This window comes from Orycteropus afer, unplaced genomic scaffold (genome assembly GCF_000298275.1).
Source record: "Orycteropus afer afer isolate SDZICR_OR568_19922 unplaced genomic scaffold, OryAfe1.0 scaffold00175, whole genome shotgun sequence".
Lineage (NCBI taxonomy): Eukaryota > Metazoa > Chordata > Mammalia > Tubulidentata > Orycteropodidae > Orycteropus > Orycteropus afer.
Genome location: NW_006921762.1, coordinates 1,433,297 through 1,456,587, shown reverse-complemented (window position 1 = coordinate 1,456,587; position 23,291 = coordinate 1,433,297). Strand labels below are relative to the sequence as shown.

The 23,291-nt window shown below is 42.1% G+C and overlaps 1 protein-coding gene across 1 annotated transcript in view; it reads right to left on the bottom strand.

Moving 5' to 3' along the window:
• TNR (tenascin R) overlaps positions 1 to 23,291 on the bottom strand; it is a 104,634-nt gene that overhangs the window by 59,457 nt on the left and 21,886 nt on the right. Inside the window, exons 6-7 of the mRNA XM_007947087.2 lie at positions 21,993 to 22,262; positions 12,781 to 12,966 (exon numbers count right to left, since the gene is read on the bottom strand). Coding sequence (XP_007945278.1) covers positions 12,781 to 12,966; positions 21,993 to 22,262 — 456 coding nt within the window. The remainder of the gene's footprint in view (positions 1 to 12,780; positions 12,967 to 21,992; positions 22,263 to 23,291) is intronic.

The window sequence follows — 23,291 nt, the reverse complement described above, 5'->3', positions numbered from 1 at the left end:
CAATCTTCATCAGTAAGTGCTTCAAGTCATCCTGACTTTCACAAGCAAACTTGTGTTATCTGTGTGTCACAGTTTGTTAATAATTCTTCCTCTAATCCTGGTATCACATTCTTCTTCATATAATCCAACTTCTCAGATTATTTGCTCAGTATACAGATTGAATAAGTATGGTGAAAGGATACAACCCTGATGCACTCCCTTCCTGATTTTAAACCATAGAGTATCCCCTTGTTCTGTTTGAACAACAGCCTCCTGGTCTATGTACAGTTTCCTTGTGAGTACAATTAAGTGTTCTGGAATTCCCATTCTTCTTGATGTTATCCATAATTTGTCATGATCTACACAGTCAAATGCTTTTGCATAGTTAATAAAACACAAATAAATATCTTTCTGATATTCTTTGCTTTGAGCCAAGATCCATCTGACATCAGCAATGATATCCCTCATTCCATGTCCTCTTCTGAATTCAGCTTGCATTTCTGGAAGTTCTCTGTCAATATAGTGCTGCAACCATTTTTGAATTATCTTCAGTAAAGTTTTACTTGTGTGTGATATTAATGACATTGTTACAAAATCTCCACATTCTGTGGGATTACCTTTCTTTGGAATGAATACAAAGATGGATTTCTTCCAGTCAGTTTGCTAGGTATCTGTCTTCCAAATCTCTCGGCATAGCTGAGTGAATGAATGCCTGCAGTGTGGCATCCATTTATTGAAACATCTCAATGGGTATTCCGTCAATTCCTGGAGACTTGTTTTTCACTAATTCCTTCAGTGCAGCTTCAACTTCTTCCTTCAGTACCATTGGTTCTTGATCATATGCTACCTCCTGAAGTGGGTGAACATCAATCCTTTTTGGTGTAGTGATGCTGTGTATTCCTTCCATCTTCTTTTGATGTTTCCTGCATCATTCAATATATTGCCCATAGAATCTTTCAATATTGGAACTCAATGCTTAAATTTTTTCTTCAGTTCTTTCAGCTTGAGAAATGTTGAGCATGTTTTTCCCTTTCTGTTGTCTAACTCCAGATCTTTGCACATTTCATTAAAATAATTGACTTTGTTGTCTCAAGTTGCTCTTTGAAATCTTCTGTTCAGCTTCTTTATCTTGTCATTTTTTCCATTTGCTTTAGCTATTCTTCATTCAAGGGCAAGTTTCAGAATCTCTTCTGACACCCGTTTTGGTCTTTTCTTCCTTTCCTGTCTTTTTAATGACCTTTTGCTTTCTTCATGGGTGATGTTCTTCATGTCATCCCACAATTTCTCTGGTTTTCAGTCATTGGTGTTCAATGCATCAAACCTAATCTTTAGATGGGCTCTAAATTCAGGAGGGATATAATCAAGGTCGTATTTTGGCTCTCGTGGACTTGTTTTAATTGTCTTCAATTACAACTTGAATTTGCAAATGAGCAGTTGATGGTCTGTTCTACAATCACCTCCTGGCCTTGTTTTGGCTGAAGGTATTGAGCTTCTCCATTTCCTTTTGCCATAGAGGTAGTCAGTCTGATTCCTGTGTACTCCATCTGGTGAAGTCCACTTGTATAGCCACCATTTATGTTGTTGAAAAAAGGCATTTGCAATGAATAAGCCATTGGACCTGTGAAATTCTATCATGCAATCTCCAGCATTGTTTCTATCACCAAAGCCATATTTTCCAAATACTGGTGATTCTTCTTTGTTAACTTTTGCATTCCAGTCACCAGTGATAATTAACAAATCTTGATTGCATATTTGGTCAATTTCAGACTGAAGAAGTTGGTAAAAATCTTCAATTTCCTCATTTTTGTCTTTGGTGGTTGGTGTGTAAATTTGAATAATAGTATTAACTGGTCTTCCTTGTAGGCATATGGATATTACCCTATCACTGACAGCATTGCACTTCAGGATAGATCTTGATACATTCTTTGTGATGATGAATGCCACACCATTCCTTTTCAATTTGTCATTCCTGGCACAGTAGATCATATGATTGATTTGAAATGGCAAAAACCAGTCCATTTCAGCTTATGCCTAGGATATTGATCTTTATGCATTCCATTTCATTTTTGACAACTTCCAATTTTCCTAGATTCATATTTTATACATTCTATGTTCTGATTACTAATGGATGTTTGCAGCTGTTTCTTCTCATCTTGAGACATGCCACATCAGCAAATGGAGGTCCTAAAAGCTCTACTCTATCCACATCATTAAGGTTGGCTCTATTCTGAGGAGGCAGCTTTTACCCAGTCGTACCCTGAGTGCCTTCCTACCTGAGGGGCTCATCTTCCAACACTATATCAGACAGTGTTTCAAGGCTATTCATAAAAGTGAACATCTTTAGGGGCTATGATTCAGTCTACCACACTGCTATCAAACTCATCTTCATTTATTAGGACTGGGAGTGTAGAAAAATGCAAACAAGATAAAATCATCATCCCTGAGGGCCATCCATGGTCAGTCTGAGTCCTGATAGGCTCTTCATGGAGCTCTGTGTGGGAACCCCATGAATCTGTCTGATTTCAACACTATTCTGCATTTATACAACATTCATGTTTTTTAAAACACTTGAATGTGTTTTGAGCCTCAACAAAGCCTTGTGAAGAAGGTTGGGTGAATAGGCTTTTCTCCATCTTTTTATAAAATGAAACTGCAGTCAAAAGTACATCTGTGACCAGCTAGAGAAGTCATCCAGGTTTCTTTCATCTGAAGGTTCAGGAATTTTAGGTCTCAAGCCCTATCTGGAAGGGCATTTGAATCAGCTCCCTTTTCTCTTTCTTGAACCAGCTCCATTCTTTTTCTAATCCTTAGTTTTTTCTTCTCCAAAGGCCAGAACAGGTGGAGGTAACATCACCAGACTTTGAAGTCTGGCACATCTATGTTCATTTTCAGGTTCTACCATCTTCTACCCATGTGACTTTGATTACTTAACATCTTTCAGCTTCCGTTTCCACAGAATGAGAATAATAACAGTTTCTATCTCAGAATGTCATTTTGAGGACTAAATGAATCAGTATGTGTAAAGTACAGTGGCCCAGAGTGTAGCTAACAATATTATTACTTTGCTTGGAGAACTATTCTAGGATTTAAGCCTGTCCTTTGTAGGTGGTCTCATCAGCTACAAAAAAGTGCCCCATGCAGGTACACAGGTTGGTTCCAGGTACACCTGTTATTGTCAGTTTGCTAAAGCTTAGTCTGTTGGCTCCTGTTGAAACCAGTGATTCAGTGAGTCCAGGTGTCAGTGAGGAGCTCACCCCTGGTTGGGCCAAGTACCTGTCTCTAGATTGAGTGGATGATTGCAATGCCCCCGAATCTGTTGAAAGCACACATTTGTCTCCTTCAATATGTTCAGCAAGACCCAGGTACATTCTTGGTTGGATAAATTTCATTACCTTTGGGACATAAAATATTTTTCTCAGACAACTGATTGAGACCTCCAATTGCCTATAATGAAGTAGACATTCTGTGATGTAGATGAAGGGTGACAGATTGAGGAAGTAAGACAGAAATTATAGGTTGCCAAACAGATCTAACATGTAACGTTTTCATCCGAGTTTCTTATTTATGAAGCTTAAATGAAATGTTCAATAATTTATAACAGCATCATCTTCTCCCAGAAAACTGCAGAGCGGAATTTAAAACACTCTCTTCTCAGGTTTTCTGTCTAGGGGATGGAGAAATGGGACTCACTTATAGGTTTGTGCCTGCTGCTTTCCTTTTATTTCCAGTCACTTCCTTTCTGTGCTACAAGTGAATTGTTACTCTTTGCCAACAGGAAAACGCAGTTCTGCTGGAAAAGAAAATGTGTATTTGAGGTGTATTGAGTATACTTATCTATCAGCACTCTGAGGACTCTGAGGGATTTCTCACTTTTGAAAGATCCCATTGCCCTTCATCAATGCCCCCTTTATCTTTCCATCTAACTCCTGCAAGAGGTAGCATATAAATGTCTCTGTTCCCTTTCGTAACAACAACTCAGAAAATTTATCCCATAGGAAACCACTGCTCCCCATCCCTTATAGAATTTCCTTTGTTCAGCGTGGACACTGACTTTTTTTCTCAGCTATTTCAATGCAGGCCCATTCTTCTCCGAACTTCTAAAGCATATAGTTTATTTACTCCACCAACACTACCGAGTGCCTCATTTGTGACCAGCAGAAGGCTGTATCCTGGGGATACCAGGCTCATCTGAGGGACATCAGCCTTGCCCTTACTAAGATGAAAAGGAATCTGTACTAAAGAAGTCAATTAATTATTTACTGAGTACCCATAATATGCCAAATACTAAACTACATGCAGTAGGTAAACTAGAAGAATAATGAAGATGGAAGGGAGGAAAGGAGGAAGAAGTAAAGGATTTTTGAGTGTCTGATGATAAAGGGTCCTGTTATCACTATAGCTTCTTAAAGATTCCTACCTGTTATCTTATTTAATCCCATAGCAGCTCTGCTGGGAGTATATTGCTGATGAGCCAACAGAGGCTTAGACAAGTCTATTCTTTGCAATACCACTCCCTTGTTCTTTCTGCCATATCAGATCATGGTCCTTTTCCTTAAAAATCTAACAGTCCAGTAGTGAGGAGTGGGCCAATAAAATTGGAACTTGAGAGTGATTTGATGCTACACCATAGACTACTGACTAAGAAAGCTGTTTCAGAGGGGAAAAGAGAACATAGGCTGGAGTAGCCAGAGAAGACTTTTTAGAAAAGGGGTTTGAGTTGTACCTTGAAAGCTAATTAAGATTAGGAAAGGTAGAAGGAAGAAAGTATGGAATCCTGTGAGGGTCATGGTGGGACATAGTGAGCAGTTATATCTCACCTGCACTACAATGACCAGAGATTTTAAACCAGAATGACTTCCCTCCATTTAGGAAACCTAACCTTACTGCTGCTAGTGGGGAAAGCAGTAGGGAGAAGGAAACCCAAGTATCTGAGTCTGCTGTTTCTTGCCAACAAAAACATGAATAAGAAATTTGGGGTCTGCAGGCTTGGTTGGGTTCAGGTGGACATATGAACATATGGGCTTTTTTCATCTCTAAATCCCTGGGCTCCAAAGTGTCTGTGAGAGTTCAAGTCTACCAAACAGAGGTTAAAAATTGGGTTGGCCCTAGTGCATTGGAATTTGCCCTCACAGAGCGCAACTAACTGAGGACCCTGCCCCCAAGGAGATTTCAGTCTAGTAGGGGATACAAGAAAGGCCAATAATTACAAATAAGTGTGATTAGCACAGTAACAGAGAATTTGCTCTTTGTAATCCTTTTCTCTTATAGCAACCATAGTATTATATTGTTATTTTTAGTTCACATGTCTGTCTTGCACTAGACTTTTAGATTTTTGGGTCAAGGAATTATTATTATTTTTTTAAATATTTTATCTTCAGTATGAAACATAGTGAAAAAATATCTGAGGCATAGAAGCAGCATGGTAATGGCAGTGGTGGTGGTGGTGGGAAGTGCTAGAAAAACTTCCAAGAGAAGATATCTGAGCTGAGTTTTGAAGGATCAGTGGACCTTTGGCTAAGAAGAGGGCATCCCAGGTTGAGGGAATAACATGTGCAAAGGCAGATCTAGTAAATTAATTTATGAAAACCAGGGTCCTAATGTAGGGTCCCTCCTAGGGGAATTTTCCAATAGTGGAATTTGGGCATGAGAGGATTTATAGCTGGGGAAATATCTGGAGATGTAGGGTCTCCTGGGAGCCTCCCAAATCACACCAGATAGGCAACAATCTATTTATTTTATTTTTTAATGGAATGGAGATCTAAGCTCCCACGCTCCCCACTCTTATCTCCTTGGGTAACAAACAGTAGGTGCTTCCTCAGGGTCCTCTGAATGCAGGCTTTTGAGGACATCTTCCTCCTCTCTTGGTGTGGATCATGTTCAAGCATTAAGAGAAGCAGCCAATTCCATGCTGAGTATAAGGAGGAGATTGGCCTGACAAATCCATATTTTTTAAAAGAATAATACTAAGGAGCTTTCTCAGATGGAACTTTCTTTTTGCCAGCGAAATTAATGAAAAACATGTCTCATCATCCCCTGTCCTACAGGAACATCTTGTCTCTGGGTCTTTACTGTAAACAAGCACTCTTTGCTAAAGAAGCCAAAGCAGAAGCTGAAAAATTCCCACCTGGCTTCCCTCCTGGTTCACTTTTCCACAGTTCTTTAGCACAAGTAAGAAGACAGATGCTTTTATGTCCCAGTTCTATGAGGAAGAGGAGTATAGAAGCCTCTTCCCTTTCCTCTTTTTCATGTGGGTCCTGGCAGCCCATCTCCCCCTTTCTAGCCCCTTGGAAGGTGGCACAATGTTCAGAAGATGCCTTACCAAAGTGACCACTTGGGGTCACTGTGACTTTACTCTAAGGAGGCTGAGCACAATCTTGCCCTTGCCCCCAGGCCCCTGGCCAGGCCCCATCTATCTCCTCCTCAGAAGAGCCCAAAGGCCTTTAAGCTTTAGCACTCAGTTTTATGTTTGTGCACTGGCACGTCAGGGGAGTGCAGACAGGGTGAAGTGAACATCAAGTGCCTTGGTCAATGCTGATTTGCCAGCTGGACTTCTTCTGGAATGTCGGGTTTCTTCATGGAAAATCCTCCTGTGGACAAGCACATCTCTTGCCTGCCCTTGCACCTTAAGGAACCCACCTTCTCACCACCACATCCTGTGCGAGCCCTGATGGTTTTCTCCCTCGTAGGGACCATAGCGTTATACTGATACAACAGCCCCATTCTGTGTCCCCAGCTACCAGAGGCAATCAAGGTAGAAACTTGCACAGCCTGACTGGGAAGTTTTCAGAATTCAGCTTGTAGGTGAGTGTGAATGAGTATGTGTGTGAGGGTGCATGGAAGTTTATGTGTGTGTGTTGTGTGTCTGGCTATAAACTTGTTTTCTTGCAATCCTAAAATATACTGTGATGTCTGTAGCGATCTTCAGACCCCTGGGTTTCCTAAACCCAGTTGATATTTTTTTGTGACAAGCAGCTTGTGGACTGGAGATAGAGGTAGTCATAGTGCAGAGAGAAGTGACTGTTTGGAAGGGGATGGGGGATACAATGAATAGGACGTGGGCTGCTGGGTGAGCTCACTGTATGCATGTGAGCAAGTGGACCAGTTCGTTTCATCTCGTCTCATGATGACAGACCACCACTAAACTGAGGTCTTCATCTGTAGACTTCTGTTCATGAGGGAGGCCCCCCTGTGAGAGCGTAGATGGCTGAGGGAAAACTCTCCCCTCCAGGCAACACACTGTAGGTACATGCTTTTCTGATGAGTGTTAGAAGAGTCACCTCAGATATAAAGGCCAGAGTATTGCTTTTAATTTTCATTAGTCTCTGGCAAGGAGGCTGGTGTTTTGACCAAACTCCAGTCAAAGAGTGAGAATCTCCTTCCCTCCTCCCCTGTCTTTATTTTTCTCTTCCTCTTTACATTAGGAGTTTTCTATATTGCTTATTGCTTCTTGCTCCTACCCAGAAAGCAAAGAGGTGTTTCCAGTCTCAATTCAATGCTGCCAAATTCCAATCTAGAGGTACCTTGACAAGTGTATAAGGTGTGTGTAGACATCTTTGGGACTCAAGGTGCACAGGTCAAGCAGATATCATCTGAACTGAGAAGCTGAGCCTTAAAAAGTCTTAGCATTAAGGACAAAGAAACTGCCAGAGCAGAGAAAAAAACAAAAGATCATTGTAGACACCAAGTCTGTTGTTCAGAAACAAATTTGTACTCCAAAGGGAATTCACTCGATACTACGATACTACCGAGGAAGAATAATGGAAAAAAATGTTTGGTATTTTGTGTTCCAGCCTGGCCTCTGTTTGAGAAGGACAAGGTGATGTATATGAAGGAAAGGTTGAGAAGTGGTTGCCTGCTACGTGTTCTCGGAATGACTCAGAGACCAGGAGAGGCAGGAGGGCTTGTATGTCATAGTCAAGGGGTAATGGTGTCCACAGAGACAGGGCTTCTGCAGGGCACAAGAAATACAGTGCCACAGGACTTTAAGGGTTTAGACACAACTGTGAGAGTAAAGGCTGGTGGTTCAAACCCACAGCCACTCCTCAGAAGGAAGGTTGGGCAATCTACTTCTGTAGTGATACTGCCTCAGAAACCCAAGGAGGGGTTGCTATGAGTCAGGTCCGACTTGACAGCACAAGAACAACAACAACAACAACATGGGTCTCAATAGACTCCAAGGCAATGGGTTTGGGTGTTTTTTTTTTTTTTTTTGGTTAAATATTTGTGGGAGCAGATCACCAGATCTTTTATCTGTGAGGTGGGTGTGAACCTCCAACTTTTCATTTAGTAGCCAAGTGCTAACCATTGTACCACCTAGGATGTCTCCAGACAAGGAAACTGAAGCGCACAGGAAGTGAAAGAAATTTGCTCAAGGATACATATCTGTGGACTTGGACTCAAACTCCAGTTGGGTGACTTCTGAGGGGTGATCTCGGAGACCATGCTCCAAAAGAATGCTTCTCACCCAACAATATGCACACAAATTACTTGGAGATCTGGTAAAATACAGACTCCAATTCAGTAGATCTGGAATGGGCCTAAGATTCTACATTTCTAACATCTCTGGTCTTGCCAGTCCTCACACCACACTTTGAGAAGCTAGACTACACCACTGCACCACACTGATTAAAGGAAGTTCTGCTAAACCATCTATGAGTTTATGGACCTCCTCCTCCTTTTTTATTTTTTTAATTTTTAATCCCCATCATCAAACACTTGTTGAGTAGTTTACCATGTTAGTAAAAACATCTTATATTAGACTCATTGAATATATTATCTCATTAAATCCTCATGATGACAACATGAGGTAAATGATATCATTTGCCTTTTATAGATAAAGAAATGGAGACTGAAAGGTTAATTAAATTGCCCCAAATCACATAGGAAGTGGCAGAGCCAGGATACAAAATCCAAACCCTGGTCTCATTCACATGGGGTACAGAGCAAAGTATTCAAATAAAACTTGGGGCTCCAGAGTCTGAACACAGACCTTGTTGTAAACTGTCATTGAGTCATCTCTGATTCATGGGGATCTTATACACAAGAGAAGAAACCCTGCCCTTGACCTGTGTCATCCTCATAATCGCCCACATGTTTGAGTCCATTGTTGTGGCCCTTGAGCCAATCGATCTCTCTTATGGCCTCTCATGCCTTGGCTGGCCCCGTACGTCCCCAAACAAGATGTCTTCCCCTGTGATTAATTTGTTCTGATGATGCATCTAAAGCAAGAGAGTCGTACAATGTTCTGTTATAATCTGTAGGATTTTCACTGGCTAATTTTAAAAAGTAGATCACTAGGTCTTTCTAGTCTGTCTTAGTCTGGAAGCTCTACTAAAATCTGTGCACCATGGGTGACTCTTATGGTATTTTAAATGCCAGTGGCATAGTTCCCAGCATCACAGCAACATGCAAACCACCATAACATGACAAACTGACAGATGATGGAAACATAGGCCTTAGAGGCTGAAAACCTTTCCTCCTTAGGGCCAAAGTGTGGAGTGTCAAAGAAAACACAAATCTTTGGAGCTGGATTTCAAACTTCTTCCTCCCTTTCCCTTCCTTCTTTCAGGGCCCTTCCTTCTCTTCCCCCCACATACCACACAGCAAGAGAGCAAACAATCCTTGTAATTCACATCTCAGCAAGTACAGACATACTTGATTTCCTTGCATACCTATAATCTCTTCTAAATCATGTAAAGCTATTTGCCATTATAAATCTCCCCAGCAGTGAGCTCCCTAGGATAATTATGTGTTTTATATATATATATATATATATATATATATATATATAATTTCATAAACTCAACTCTACCAAATCAACTGAAGTCCACTACTCAATAATAATTTTCCATCCCTTACAAATAAGTAGCATTTTAACTTTGACTGTCCCTTGTGTTTTACTTCCTTAGTAGGCACGGCTATGAAATGGGATGCCCTTTGGCATGAGAAGAACAGACTTTTGGCTGGGACTCAGAAGAACTGACTTTGAGTCACAGCTTTGCTCTTTGCTAGCTTTGTGAAAATGGGCACTTTTCTAATCTCCCTGAGCCTCAGCTTCCTCATCCATAAAATGGGGCTGCTAACAATATCTGCCTCAAGAGGTTGTGAACATTAAATAAGCCTTAATATATGAAGGTGCCTGGCATAAAAGATAGGATGTTGAATATTCTTTTTTTTCCTGATAGTGGAAAATGATATCTAGGATGAGACTGGGTCCTTCTCTGTATTTCTCGTGATTTTATGGTCTATTTTTCCATCCAAACAACTAGTCATTGTCTTTGTAAACTGCTAATTGCCAAATTAGCCTGAGGCTTGAGGCACGGATGGGCTGCACTTAGAATTGATTCCCTCCTGCATCATTCTCAGATTTTTGTTTTGCTTTATTTTTGTGAATGCCTCTAGTCTTCTGTAAAAGGCCCTTATGCCAGCTGGTCTGTTCCTTCTATGTTTAATTCACCCCCATTAACCTGCTTGGTCAGCATATCTTTCCATCTCCTTGCTGTTTTTTTTCGGGAACGCGCCTGTCTGGAAAAAGCATTTATTATATTTACTTTAACTGGCCTCATTTGGCAAGGTGGTCTGGGATTTCAACTCAGGAGGAAAACAGCTTTGATTACACTGCCCTTGTTTACTGTACACACTCTGCTATATGTCCCTTGTCTACTAAGACGGCAAATGCTTTTGCAAGAAGCCAAAACACAAGTTAAATAAAATCTCTGTCTGCGAGCTCATGGGCAGCCCCCTGGGCTTTGCACAGTGTCACTTCCATTTAAAAACCACATCCCACATTGTCAGTCATCTACCTTTTGATGAGGTCCAAAAACCAAGAAACCAAACTCACTGCCTTCAAGTTGGATCCGACTCATAATGACCCCTCCTTGGGTTTCCAAGGCAGTATCACTATGGAAGTAGATTGCCCAACCTTCCTTCCGAGGAGTGGCTGGTGGGTTTGAACCACCAGCCTTCTGGTTAGCAGTCAAGTGCCTTAGGCACTACACCACCAGAGCTCCCTTGGTGAGGTTCAGCAGGTAGGTTTTCTTGGCTGGGTGTGTGGCAGGGCCCAGGAGGAGCATTAGCTGGGTCCCACACCTCCAAGGGACAAAGAAACCTCCTCAGGGAGACATCTGGTGATGTAGGACACTATCTTAGTCCACACCACCAGCATCTTTACCTTGACTCCAGCTACAACTTCCTGGTCAACCTCCATGATTCTCATCTTGCCCTTACTTGCCTTCATGCTCCACAAGGCAGCTGCACAAATCTAGCCATTAACCCTCTGTAACTGAGTCGATTCTGACTCAGCGACCTCTCCATAGTGTTTCCAAGGCTGTAAATCTTTACAGAAGAGGATTGCGTCATCATCTTCCCTTGGAGCAGCTGGTGGTTTGAACCACCAAACTCTGGTTAGCAGCCAAATGTCTTACCCAATGTGCCACCCAATCTCCTTCAATCTAGTCATTATGCCACCTTATTTAAAATCCCTTACAACTGCCCAGTGACCCCAAGACTAAACCCAAACTCTATCTAAAGCTTGCGAGGAACTCCAAGATTGGACCATCACCTGATCACTGACCCCTTGCAGGCTCCAGTCACAGCGAACTTTCATAGTTTCATTCATTAATTTATTTAAGAACTGTTTATTTAGGACCTACTATGTGCAAGACACTGTGCTGGACACTGGAGATTCAATGATGAGCAAAACGCAAATAAGACCCAACTGTCATAGAACTTTAGGTCTAGAGGGGAGACAGTGAAGTACACATTACTAGCTGCCATTGAGTTGATTCTGACTTCTGATTGGAAGTAGATCTCCAGGTCTTTCTTCTGAGGCACCTCTGAATGGACTTGAATCACCCATTTTCAGTTAGCAGCCAAGCATTTTAACAATTTGCACCACCTAGGGACTCCTTGGGAGCTCTGGTAGCATAGTGGCTAAGACACTTGCCTGCTAACCAGACGGCTGGCGGTTCAAACCCACCAGCCACTCCTCGGAAGGAAGGTTGGGCAATCCTACTTCTGTAGTGATACTGCCTCGGAAACCCAAGGAGGGGTCGCTATGAGTCGGGTTTGACTCGATGGCACATAACAACAACAACAACAACAGGGACTCCTTAATGACACACACAAGTGTAAAACGGTGACTTGTGAGATGAAGCTGGATGATGGGATGAGCTGACCTTGCCTGGGAACTGGAGAGGGCTCTCTGAAAACTGACCAATGACTTGAGAACTGAAAGGGAAGCACATGTAAACTGAGTGCAGGAGGTGGGTGGGAGAGCCTGTCAGTAGAGGGAAAAGCATGTGCACAGCCTATTGGCAGGAGGGGAGATGAGTCTGAGGTCTTGTGGGCCTGGAGTACTGTGACTATGTGTCCTGGGGAAGCAGTGGGAGGTGAGATTATAGAAGAAGGTAGGGAATAAACCATACAGGGCTGTGTGGACCACACTAAGGATTTGCAGTGTTATTCTAAAAACAATGAGAAGGTTCCTGAGAGGTATCCACCATAGGATGGCCTAATCAGAATCAGAAAAGCACTCCAGTAAGGTATCTGATGGTGTGAAGACAAAGTTAGAAGTGAGCAAGAGAGAATATTGGGAGGTTATTGCAATGGTTCAGACAAGAGATGATAGTAGCTTAGATCTGGTGATAGCTGTACACATGGAGAGTACTAGACATATTCAATTGGTGTTCAGGAGATTAAATTAAGGGGATTTGGCAATAGTTTGGATATATGTGGGATGGGTGGGTTGGGGAGAGAGCTGTGAGGGAACCAATGTGCCCCCAGGAAATAGGACTCACTCACCTGTGAGGGTGGCTCTGGTGGTTGGACCAACACTTTTGGGGACCAAAAGTTCATGGTACTGCTCACCCGCCAGGGTGCTGTACACAACCTTGTATCCCTGTACTTCTGCCTCACTGTTGTCCCACTCAAGGTCAAGGCTGGTTGCTGTGCGGGAACCAACCCGCAAGTTCTTGGGGGCATCAATCTCTAGAAAGAGTCAGATATCACCAACATCACACATGATAATGTACATTTGTCCTGAATCTTGAATTTAAAAAGGTTTTGGGTGAGAAGTCACACCTCGGGATTCTCTGCTTTACATTTGAATGAAACCTGTGGTTACCCCTCAGCTTTTTGTCTGCCAGGTGGTTGTTCTTAGCTCTCCTGTAGCCAGCCTACTCATGGCCACCCCACACACAATGGGACAGGACTATTGGGTCCATAGGTTTTCATTGGCTGATTTTTGGACATAGGTCACCAGACCTTTCTTCCCTAGTCTATCTTAGTCTGGAAGCTCAACTAAAACCTATTCAGCATCATAGCTACATGCAAGCATCCACTGACAGACAGGTAGTGGCTACACATAAAATTCATTGGCTGGACATCGAACTTGGATCTCCTGCGTGGAAGCTAAGAATTTTACCACTGAATCACCAATGCCCCCATCTGGCAGGTTAGCCAGGACTAATTCCTTGGGCGGGTTAGGGAATTTTGGGAGTTAGATATTAACACACTTCATATTGCCCTCATTTCCATTCATGAGTTCCAGTGGTGTGCTAGAAACTATAAAATGAACTAATTTATCTCATAAAATAAAAATAAAATAATGTTTTTTTAAAAAAGCAAGAAAAAACCTGTAATAGAAAATCAGAGAAAGCTCCCAAGAGAGAAATGAGAATAGAGTAATGTTGGATTTGAACATCAAGCAAAAAGAAGATGACTGATTTCAAATTTTAAAGTATAAGATGTCTTCACCTAGACTTACTTGCTTAAAAAAAAGCCAAACCCACTGCCGTGAAGACAAATCTCACTCATAGTGACACCTCCTTGGGTTTCCGAGGAGGTATTACTACCAAAGTAGATTGCCCAACCTTCTCCGAGGAGTGGCTGGTGGGTTTGAACCGCCTGCTTTCTGGTTAGCAGTCACATGCCCAAGGCACTATGCCACCAGAGCTTAGACATAGAAAAATTAAGGGCATTAATTAAGAGTACAGGAGTATGAGTACAGGAGATGAAATGCTGTGAAAAGAATCTGGACTTTGGAGTCAGACCTGCAGTTCAAGCCCCAGCTCTGTCACTTATTAGAACATGACTATGAGCAAGTCTTTTCACTTTACTGGGCCTTGATATCCCTATCTGTAAAATGGGTTAATAATACATCATTTCAGATTGTCACACAGATTAAATAATGCAGGTGAAGTGTGTGACATGGTGCCTGATGCAAAATTAGGTGGCTTCCAGAGGCCTCTGAACCTCTTAGAAAGTGCTAACAACATGGCACCCCTATACTTGCTGTCTGGGGTTTCAACACCATGAAAGGATCAATGGCATCGGGAACTCTGCTACAGTCCTGAGGTTGCTTCCCTCTCTCTTCCAGGACTGGCTATCTTTTCAACTTAAACAACATGCAATGTCATGAGGTGCTATGGTGAAAATTTGCCATTTTAAAAGTTCCAAATAGTTCTTGTCTTTGAGACTTGAATTTAACTTTAGAGTGGGCCAGCCATTTGTTCTGAGAAAACCTCCAGTGGATGGTTTTAATTTGCAAATGCAAGGCAAGTATCCACCCATTGTTCTTGTGGAGACCTAACACTGTGAATCAATCAGAATGCAGATGCTTTGGAGTGAGAAGTGTTCTGTTTAGTGATGTAAACTGGATGAATCTTTTAGCAGATTTATGTTTCTGCAGCTTATCTTTCCGAGAAATGTTTCCTTACTCAATGAAGAGAGCGTGCCTTCTTCATGAGCTATGTGTGTTAATTCTCTAGCAGTTGTTGGATGGAGAGAGGAGCTTGGGCGGACAGGCCTGTGGGAGGGACACCTTGGACCCTTATACAGGGGAGAGGGTATTGGCAAAGGAGCAGGACTGGGCATGGGGTGTGGGGCCTGGGCTGGACTGGAGCAAAAAGAAGTTAGAGGTAAGGGAGAATACTGTACATAGGGCTCTTTACAACTGAAAAACACCTGACCTTGGACGTGTTTGACTATGGTTTTTGTTTCTTTTTGGTGATAGGGCAAGATTACACTCCAGTGCCGTGTGGATTAAAAACAACAACAACAACAACAACAAAAAACCAACCAGTTGCTGGTGAGTTGATTCCATGACCATCTTGTGTTGCAGAGAATGATGCTCCATATGGTTTTCAGTTTTGGAAGTAGATTACAGGTCTTACTCCCGAGGCATTTCTGGATAGGTTCAAACTTTCAACCATTCAGTTAGTACCCGAGTGCTTAAGATAAATGAGATCATGTGGTTGTCCTGCTTAAAATTTTCTTGTTCCTTTCTATAGTGCTAGAGTATCGTGGTCTGCAGGGCTCTGCATGATCTGACCCTGTCTGCTTCTCAGACATCACCTTGTAACACTTCCACCCTTATTCATTGTGCAGCAGCCATACAGCCTTTTTTTCCTATTGGGCAATCTACTTCCATAATGATACTGTCTTGGAAACCCAAGGAGGGGTCGCTATGAGTTGGGTCTGAATCGACGGCACATAACAACAACAACAACAACAAAACACATCAAAGCTTATTCTGACCTCAGGGTCTTTGCACTGGCTACTGCCTTTGCCTGGAATGCTCCCAGATGCTCACATGGCTTAGGTCACTTAGCTGCTAGCTAAAATGCCACCTTCTCAAGGTGGCCTGTCTGAATCATTCATGATAGTGTAGCCTCCCTCCCTCCCTCCATATCATCATCTTATATATTTTTCCTCTTCATTGTCCAGTTTCCCCCACTAGAATACAACTCCCTGTGAACAGAAATCTTGTATATCTTGTTTATTCTGCAGTCTCTGTGCCTGGTACTGTGTTGAGCACCTAGTTGTTGTTGTCATCATGTGCTGTTGAGTCACTTCCAACTCAGAGACCCTATGTACCACAGAACAAAATGCTGCCCAGTCCTGTGCGGTCCTCACAGTCATTGCTATGCTTGAGTCCATTGCCACAGCCACTGGTCAATTCATCTCGAAGGCATTCTCCTTTTCACTGACCCTCTGTTTTACCAAACATGACATCCTTCTCTAGGTACTGGTCCCTTTTGACAACATGACCAAAGTTTAATAGATGAAATCTGCCTATTATTTCTTCTAAGAGAATATACTTCCTCAATGACAGATTTGTTTAGTCTCCTGGCAGCCCATGATATATTCAATATTCTCCAACACCATAATTCAAATGGATCAATTCTTCACTCTTCTTTACTCTTTGTGCAGCTTTTACATGTGTATGAGGCAATTGAAAATATCATGGCTTGGGTCAGGTGCACCTCAGTTTTTGAAGTGACAACTTTGCTCTTTAACATTTTCAAGAAGTCTTTTGCAGCAGATTTCACCAATGTAATATGTCCTTTGATTTCTTGACTGCTGCTTCCATGAGTGTTGATTGTGGATCCAAGTAAAATGAAAGTTTTGACAACTTCATTCTTTTCTCCATTTGTCATCATGTTGCTTATTGGTTCAGTTGTGAGGATTTTTGTTTTCTTTATGTCGAGGTATAATCTGTACTAATGGCTGTAATCTGTAATCTTCATCAATAAATGCTTCAAATATACTTCACTTTCAGCAAGCAAGGTTGTGTCATCTGCATATTGCAGGTTGTTAATGAGTTTTCCTCCAATCCTAATGCCCTGTTCTTCTTCATATAGCCCAGTTTCTCAGACTATTTGCTCAGCATACATATTGAATAGTATGTAGTGAAGGATACAACCCTGATGCCACCTTTCCTGATTTTAATTCAAGTAGTATCCCCTGTTTTGTTGGTCTATGTACAGTTTTTACCTAAGCACAATTAAGTGTTCTGGAATTCCCATTCTTCACAATGTTATCCATAATTTGTTATAGTCTACAAAGTCCAATGCCTTTGCATAGTCAATAAAACATAGGTAAACCTTTTTCTGGTAATCTTTGCTTTCAGCCAAGGTTCCTCTGACATCAACACTGATATCCCTCATTCCATGTCCTCGTCTGAATTCAGCTTGAATTTCTGGCAGCTCTATGTCAATATAATGCTGCAATAGTTTTTGAATAATCTTCAGCAAAATTTTACTTGCATGTAATATTAAAGATATTGTTAGATAATTTCCTCATTAAACTAGATCACCTTTCATTGGAATGGACACAAATATGGCTCTCTTCCAGTCAGCTGGCCAGGTAGTTGTCTTCCAAATTTCTTGGCATAAACAAGAGAGTGCCTCCAGTGCTGCATCCTTCGTTGAAACATCTCAATGCATATTCTGTCAGTTCCTGGAGCCTTGTTTTTTGCCAATGCCTTTGGTGTAGTTTGGACTTCTTCCTTCAATACCATTGGTTCTTGGTCATGTGCTACCTCCTGAAATGGTTGAATATTGTCCAATTATTTTTAATATAGTGATTTTGTGTATTCTTTCTATCTTTCTTTGATGCTTCCTGCATTGTTCAATATTTTGCCCATAGAATTCTTCAATACTGCAACTTGAGGCTTGAATTTTTTCTTCATTTCTTTCAGTTTGAGAAATGATGAATGTGTTCTTTTCTTTTGCTTTTCTAACTCTGGGTTTTTGCATATTTCATTATAATACGTTGTCTTCTTGAGCTCCCCTTTGAAATCTTCTGTTCAGCTCTTTCAGTTCATCATTTCTTCCATTTACTTTGGCTACTCTCCTTTCAAGCTCAAGTTTCAGTCTCTTCTGACATCCATTTTAGTCTTTTCTTTGTAATGACTTTTTGCTTTCTTCATGTATAATGTCCTTGATGTCACCTTACAACTCATCTGCTCATTGGTCACTGGTGTTCAATGCATCGAATCTATTTTTGAGATGGTCTGTAGATTTAAGTGGTATATGTTGTTGTTGTTGTTGTTATGTGCCGTCGAGTCAGCCCCCGACTCATAGCGACCCCTCCTTGGGTTTCCGAGGCAGTATCACTACAGAAGTAGGATTGCCCAACCTTTATAGTTGAGGTCATATTTTAGCTCTTATGGACTTGTTTTAATTTTCCTCAGCTTCAACTTGAACTTGCATAGAGCAATTGGTGGTCTGTTCCACAGTCAGCCTCTGGCCTTATTCTGACTTATGATACCAAGCTTCTCCATTGCCTCTTTCCACAGAGGTAGTTGTTTTGATTCCTGTGTATTCCATTTGCTGAGGTCCACATATATAGTTGGTGTCTGTGTTGCTGAAAAAAGTTATTTGTAATAAATAAGTCATTGGTCTTACAAAATATTTTATGTGCTCTCCAGTGTTGTTTCTATCACCAAGGCCATATTTTCTAACTATTGATCCTTCTTGGTTTCCAACTTTTGTATTCAATCACCCGTAATTATCAATGCATCTTGATTGCATGTTTGATCAATTTCAGGCTGCAGAAATTGGTAAAAATCTTCAATTTCTTCATCTTTGGCTTTAGGGGTTGATGAGTAAATTTGAATAATAGTAATATCAACTGGTCTTCCGTATACTCACAAAACTCACTGCCGTCGAGTCAAATCCAACTCATAGTGACCCCTCCTTGGGTTTTCGAGGTGGTATCATGACGGAAGTCGATTGCCCAAACTTCCTTCCGATAAGCATGGGAACATTATCCTATCACTGACTACACTATACTTCAGGATAGATCCTGAAATGCTCTTTTTAACAATGAATGCAATGGCATTGCTCTTCAATTTGTCCTTCCCAGTATAATAGACTATATGATTGTCCAGTTCAAAACAGCTGTTACCAGTACATTTCAGCTCATTGATTCCTGGGATATCAATCTTTATGTGTTCTATTTCATTTCTTACAACTTCTAATTTTCCCAGATTTATACTTTGTACATTCCACATTCTGATTATTAATGGATGTTTGCAGCTGTTCTTCTCATTTTGAGTTGTATCACATGAGCAAATGAAGGTCTCAAAAGCTTTACTCCTTCCATGTCATTAGGTCATCTTTACTTTGAGGAGGTAGCTCTTCCCCAATCATACTATAAATGCCTTCTAACCTGAGGGGCTCATTTTCCAGCACTATATCAGACAATGCTTCACTGTTATTCATAAGGTTTTCAGTGGCCAATTTTTTTCAGAAGTTACCTTAGCTATGCGCTTCTTCCTAGTCTGTCTTAGTCTAGAATCTGTGCTGAAACCTGTTCACCATGGGTGACCCTGCTAGTATTGAAATACTTGTGGCATAGCTTCCACATCACAACACACAAGCTACCACAGCACGACAAACTGACAGATGAGTGGTGGGAGCACCTAGTAGGTGTTGAATAAACATATGCTAAGTGACTGAATGAATATCGTCCATTTTCTATTTAGTTGGCTATCTTAAAACATTTAGAAAAGTTTTATTGAGTATCTTAGCTGTAGAGCTTTCATGGTGCTTGGGGTGTGTTTTGGTTACCTAGTGACACTCTGACAGGAATATCACAAATAGGATGGCTTGAACAAACAGGAGTTTATTCTCTTACAGTTTTGGAGGCTAGAAGTCTGAGTTCAAAGTGCCAGGCTCTAGGGGCTGGGTGAAAAAAGCCCCTCAACCTTGGGCTTCAGCTCTGCCTTTTGCTCCCAGCCCACTGAAGCTAGAGGCTTTTCTTCACTCAGGCAGCTGCTGCTGCTGAGCTAACAAGCCCAAGGTCAACAAATAAAATGGCACAGTCCAGATAGTACCAATCCACATGGCAAGCCATTGATTCAAGTCTTGAAGATGTCCCAAGATCAGCAGGGCAACATGGCAGGCTGCTGAACAATGACTCAGCTACATGTAGGGTTCAAGCTTGCCATCAGCTAGAGATCATTCCTGAAGCTGCTTCTTATGTACAGGAAGCAGACCACATCCCTAAAGCAGCTACTCAGCTGCTTGTGGTAGATCCCACCATGGAATTGATTGGCAGTCTCATCATGGGGAATAACTACCACCAGCTTCCCAGCCACTCAACCAGGCCCAGCCAAATCGACACACAACCTTAACTACCACAGGGTGCATGTAGCAGGGAAAGGAATATATTTGACTGAAAGAAGGTGGTCTTACAAAGGCAGGAAGCCCCGACTCTACTGTCTGAGGTCAGAATCTTGCCTAGAGTGGGAAAGGCCATCCGAGTTGAGTCTCTGTCTTTGGAGAATCCTAGAGATGATTGGGGAATGAAATTACTGCTAAGCAGGTAGCGGCTTGTACTGTTGTGATCTGAGCATTAAAGGGAGGTCTTGGGCATTCAGGTTAAAGCACCAATGGCTGGTTGGCTGAATCCTGCTCCCCAATGGGATGGACTTAAAGAGAAGGCCTTCTATGGGGAAACTGTTTCAGGAGTTCCCTTTCTTCCATTCCCAACTCCCTCAAGAGTAACAGAAACCAAAGTAGCTGGTAGCAGGATGGGAATTTGGAGACTGGCCTTCCATGATCCTTGGGTTGGCTTCTCTCCAACTGTGTCTGTGCATTCTCTGATCAAGGCTCTTTTCTTTTCCAGAGCAACTCTAAGATGCAGGCAAATTGCTCGCTCACCAGGCAGGAAGCAAATCTCTGTTTTAATTGCCTGTGCAATTAGTGAACTCCTAGTGTCGAAACCATCACCTGGAAAAGCACTTTGGCTAATTTGAATTTAAGCAGAGTTCTGAAATGACTGAGGACCCTACCGTGAGGGTCTGGGCACACTCTCATCATCAACTGACACCTGCCAACCCCAGACTTAAGAGTTTGTCTGCAAGACCATTCACAGCTCTCCCCACCCTCCCTTGAGCAGACAGGAGTGAGGCTGTGGTACAGGTAGAGGCTGGCCTGAGAAGGCAGCTGCCTGACAGCTGCCAATCTGCAAGGCAACCGGAAACAGAGAATCATGCAGCAGTGAACTGAAACTCAGGGGGAGACGTAGGAGGCAGAATGTAATTGTCTTGATTAGAATTTTCCTGGGCCACCAGCCAATCCTGCTTCCATCTTGTTGTCTTAAACGTCAAGAATTTGCTTTTCATCAGGCTGCTAGAGAGCTGTCTTCTCCTTTTTTGCTTCTTCAAACTCTTTATCTGAGCAAAACACAAAGAAACTACTTTTCAAACAAAAGCTATCTTGAAATTAAGGAAAGAATGTAAGACTCATAGTCTGCATGAGATAACACCATCCTGAGCAAGCCATGTGTAGGGATTGCAGAAGGAAAGAATGAGCTTGGAATAAACTAAGCAGGCATATTTCACGAGTTCCCTTCTTATGCTCATTTGGAGCATTTGTTGGCAAAGTGAAGGAGGAGAAGGGAAGAGAAATGGGCAGAATTTAGTTCCATTTTCAGTCCTTTGGATGGTCTCCATCATCCTTAGCCAACTGCTGACCAGCCTGATGGGTTCTATGAGGGCCAGGGAGCAAGTCATCCTGAGGTCTAGCCTTTCCAGACTGGTGGTGAAGCTCTTTAAAGGTTCCAACAGCCTTGGGAAGAGAAGAGGGGTGATCATGAGAGCAAGGCAGGAGGTATAGACATGGGCCTTATTCAACTGACTGTCTTTAGGAATCCAGGCCTCAAATTGAGCCTAATTGCTAGTGTTTTCAAGTGGGAGTATGAACCACAAACTCAGATGGAGGGTCTGATTGTGGCTGTGGTTTGCACAACATGATAATGCCATTATCATGGTATTGTAGTTATTATAGGGTTATGTAATTATTATAATGATTTCTAGCAAGTAGCATTAAAGTGTCTTGGGGAAGAGGACACTCTTCCGAACTCTCACAGAATTGCCATTTGTATCAGCAACATGAATGCTAAATGTCTTCAGGACAAACTTCATTTTACAAATGAGAAACTTGAGATTCCAAGGGGAAGGGATTTATACCAGGTCACAGAGCTAGCTGGTGGCCAAGGCAAGGCTAGAACCCTGTGCTCCTCTCTACTGGTGCACTGCTTTTTCCTCAATACTGTCAGGAGGTCCTAAAACCTCTCACTTCCTTGTTGCAGCATCTGTAACAACATTTATGTTCACATACACATCATGTCACTCCTTTAATTCTCCCCTTGTCATGATGCTATCACCAGCTGACTCCACACCCTCTCTGCTCCATGCTTCTCCCCCACCACAGACTTACCTGTTGTAAACTGGGTGCTCATGGGATCACTCTCATTGGTCCCTCGGACTGCACTGACTGATACCTCGTAGCATGAGCCAGGCCTTAGGGCTTGCACTGAATATTGGCTCAAAGGTGGTTGCAGCCGGAAGGTAGTCTTCCCACCTTCTCCACCAACTAAGCCATATTTTAAGAGAATGAAATCGACTTTGGCTCGAGGTGGGGTCCACTCCACAAAAGCTACAGTGTCAGACACATCTCGAACCAGGATCTGTGTAGGCCCATCAATCACTGAATGAGAAGAATCAAACAGAACAAAAGCTTGAGAAATAAGCATTCAACATCAGCTTTTTCCTTTTCTCCTTACATTCACTTGGACAATCAAAAAGAGGATGGGAATTCTTTTACCATTTTATAGATGGGGAAAAGGAAGCACAGTGAGAATAAATATCTTTCCTGAGAACACAGTTTGACAATAGGGGAACTGACACGGAAACTCCAAACCACCAATGGCCATAGATTCATCTCTGACTTATGATGCCATGTGTGTCAGAGTAGAACTGTGTTCCATAGGGTTTTTAATGGTTATTTATTTATTTATTTTGAAGTAAATAGCCAGGTTTTTCTTCTGAGGCATCACTAGGTGGACTCAAACCTCTAGTATTTTGATTAGCAACCAAGCATGTTAACCACTTGTATCACCCAGGGACTCTGACTGAAACTCAGTTCCCCTGAATCTTGGTCTAATTCCCCTTCCACCAAGCTATGGTTTTCAAGTGTTGGAATTTCATGGTTTAGAGAAGGATAGGTCACTTATTGGGAGCTCTGGTAGCGTAGTGTGTAACTTGACTGCTAACCAGAAGGCTGGTGGTTCAAACCCACCAGCCATTCCTTGGAAAGAAGATGGGGAAATCTATTTCTATAGTGATACTGCCTTGGAAACCCAAGGAGGGGTCGCTATGAGTCAGGTACAACTCGACAGCACATAACCACAACAACAACAACAGGTCACTGACTGGTTTGAGAGCCTGAGCACTGCTTTTGCCTGAAGGTAATGGGACAGAGAACTGAATACTGAGCTGCTGGTATATACCCTGTTGCCTAGCTATCACTTTCTTTGAGAACTGAGGAAAGATCTAAGAAATAACCAGCCCTGTTTAGACATTTAGACTTTCAACTTGGCTGCTGAGGTCATCATGACTATCCAGACGATGACACTACTCAGCTATACTAGCTCCCCAGTAAACCCAGATGCTAAGACTGTACTGAAACTCAACAGACATTTGTATTTGTGGACATGAAACACATCTCCTGGGGAAA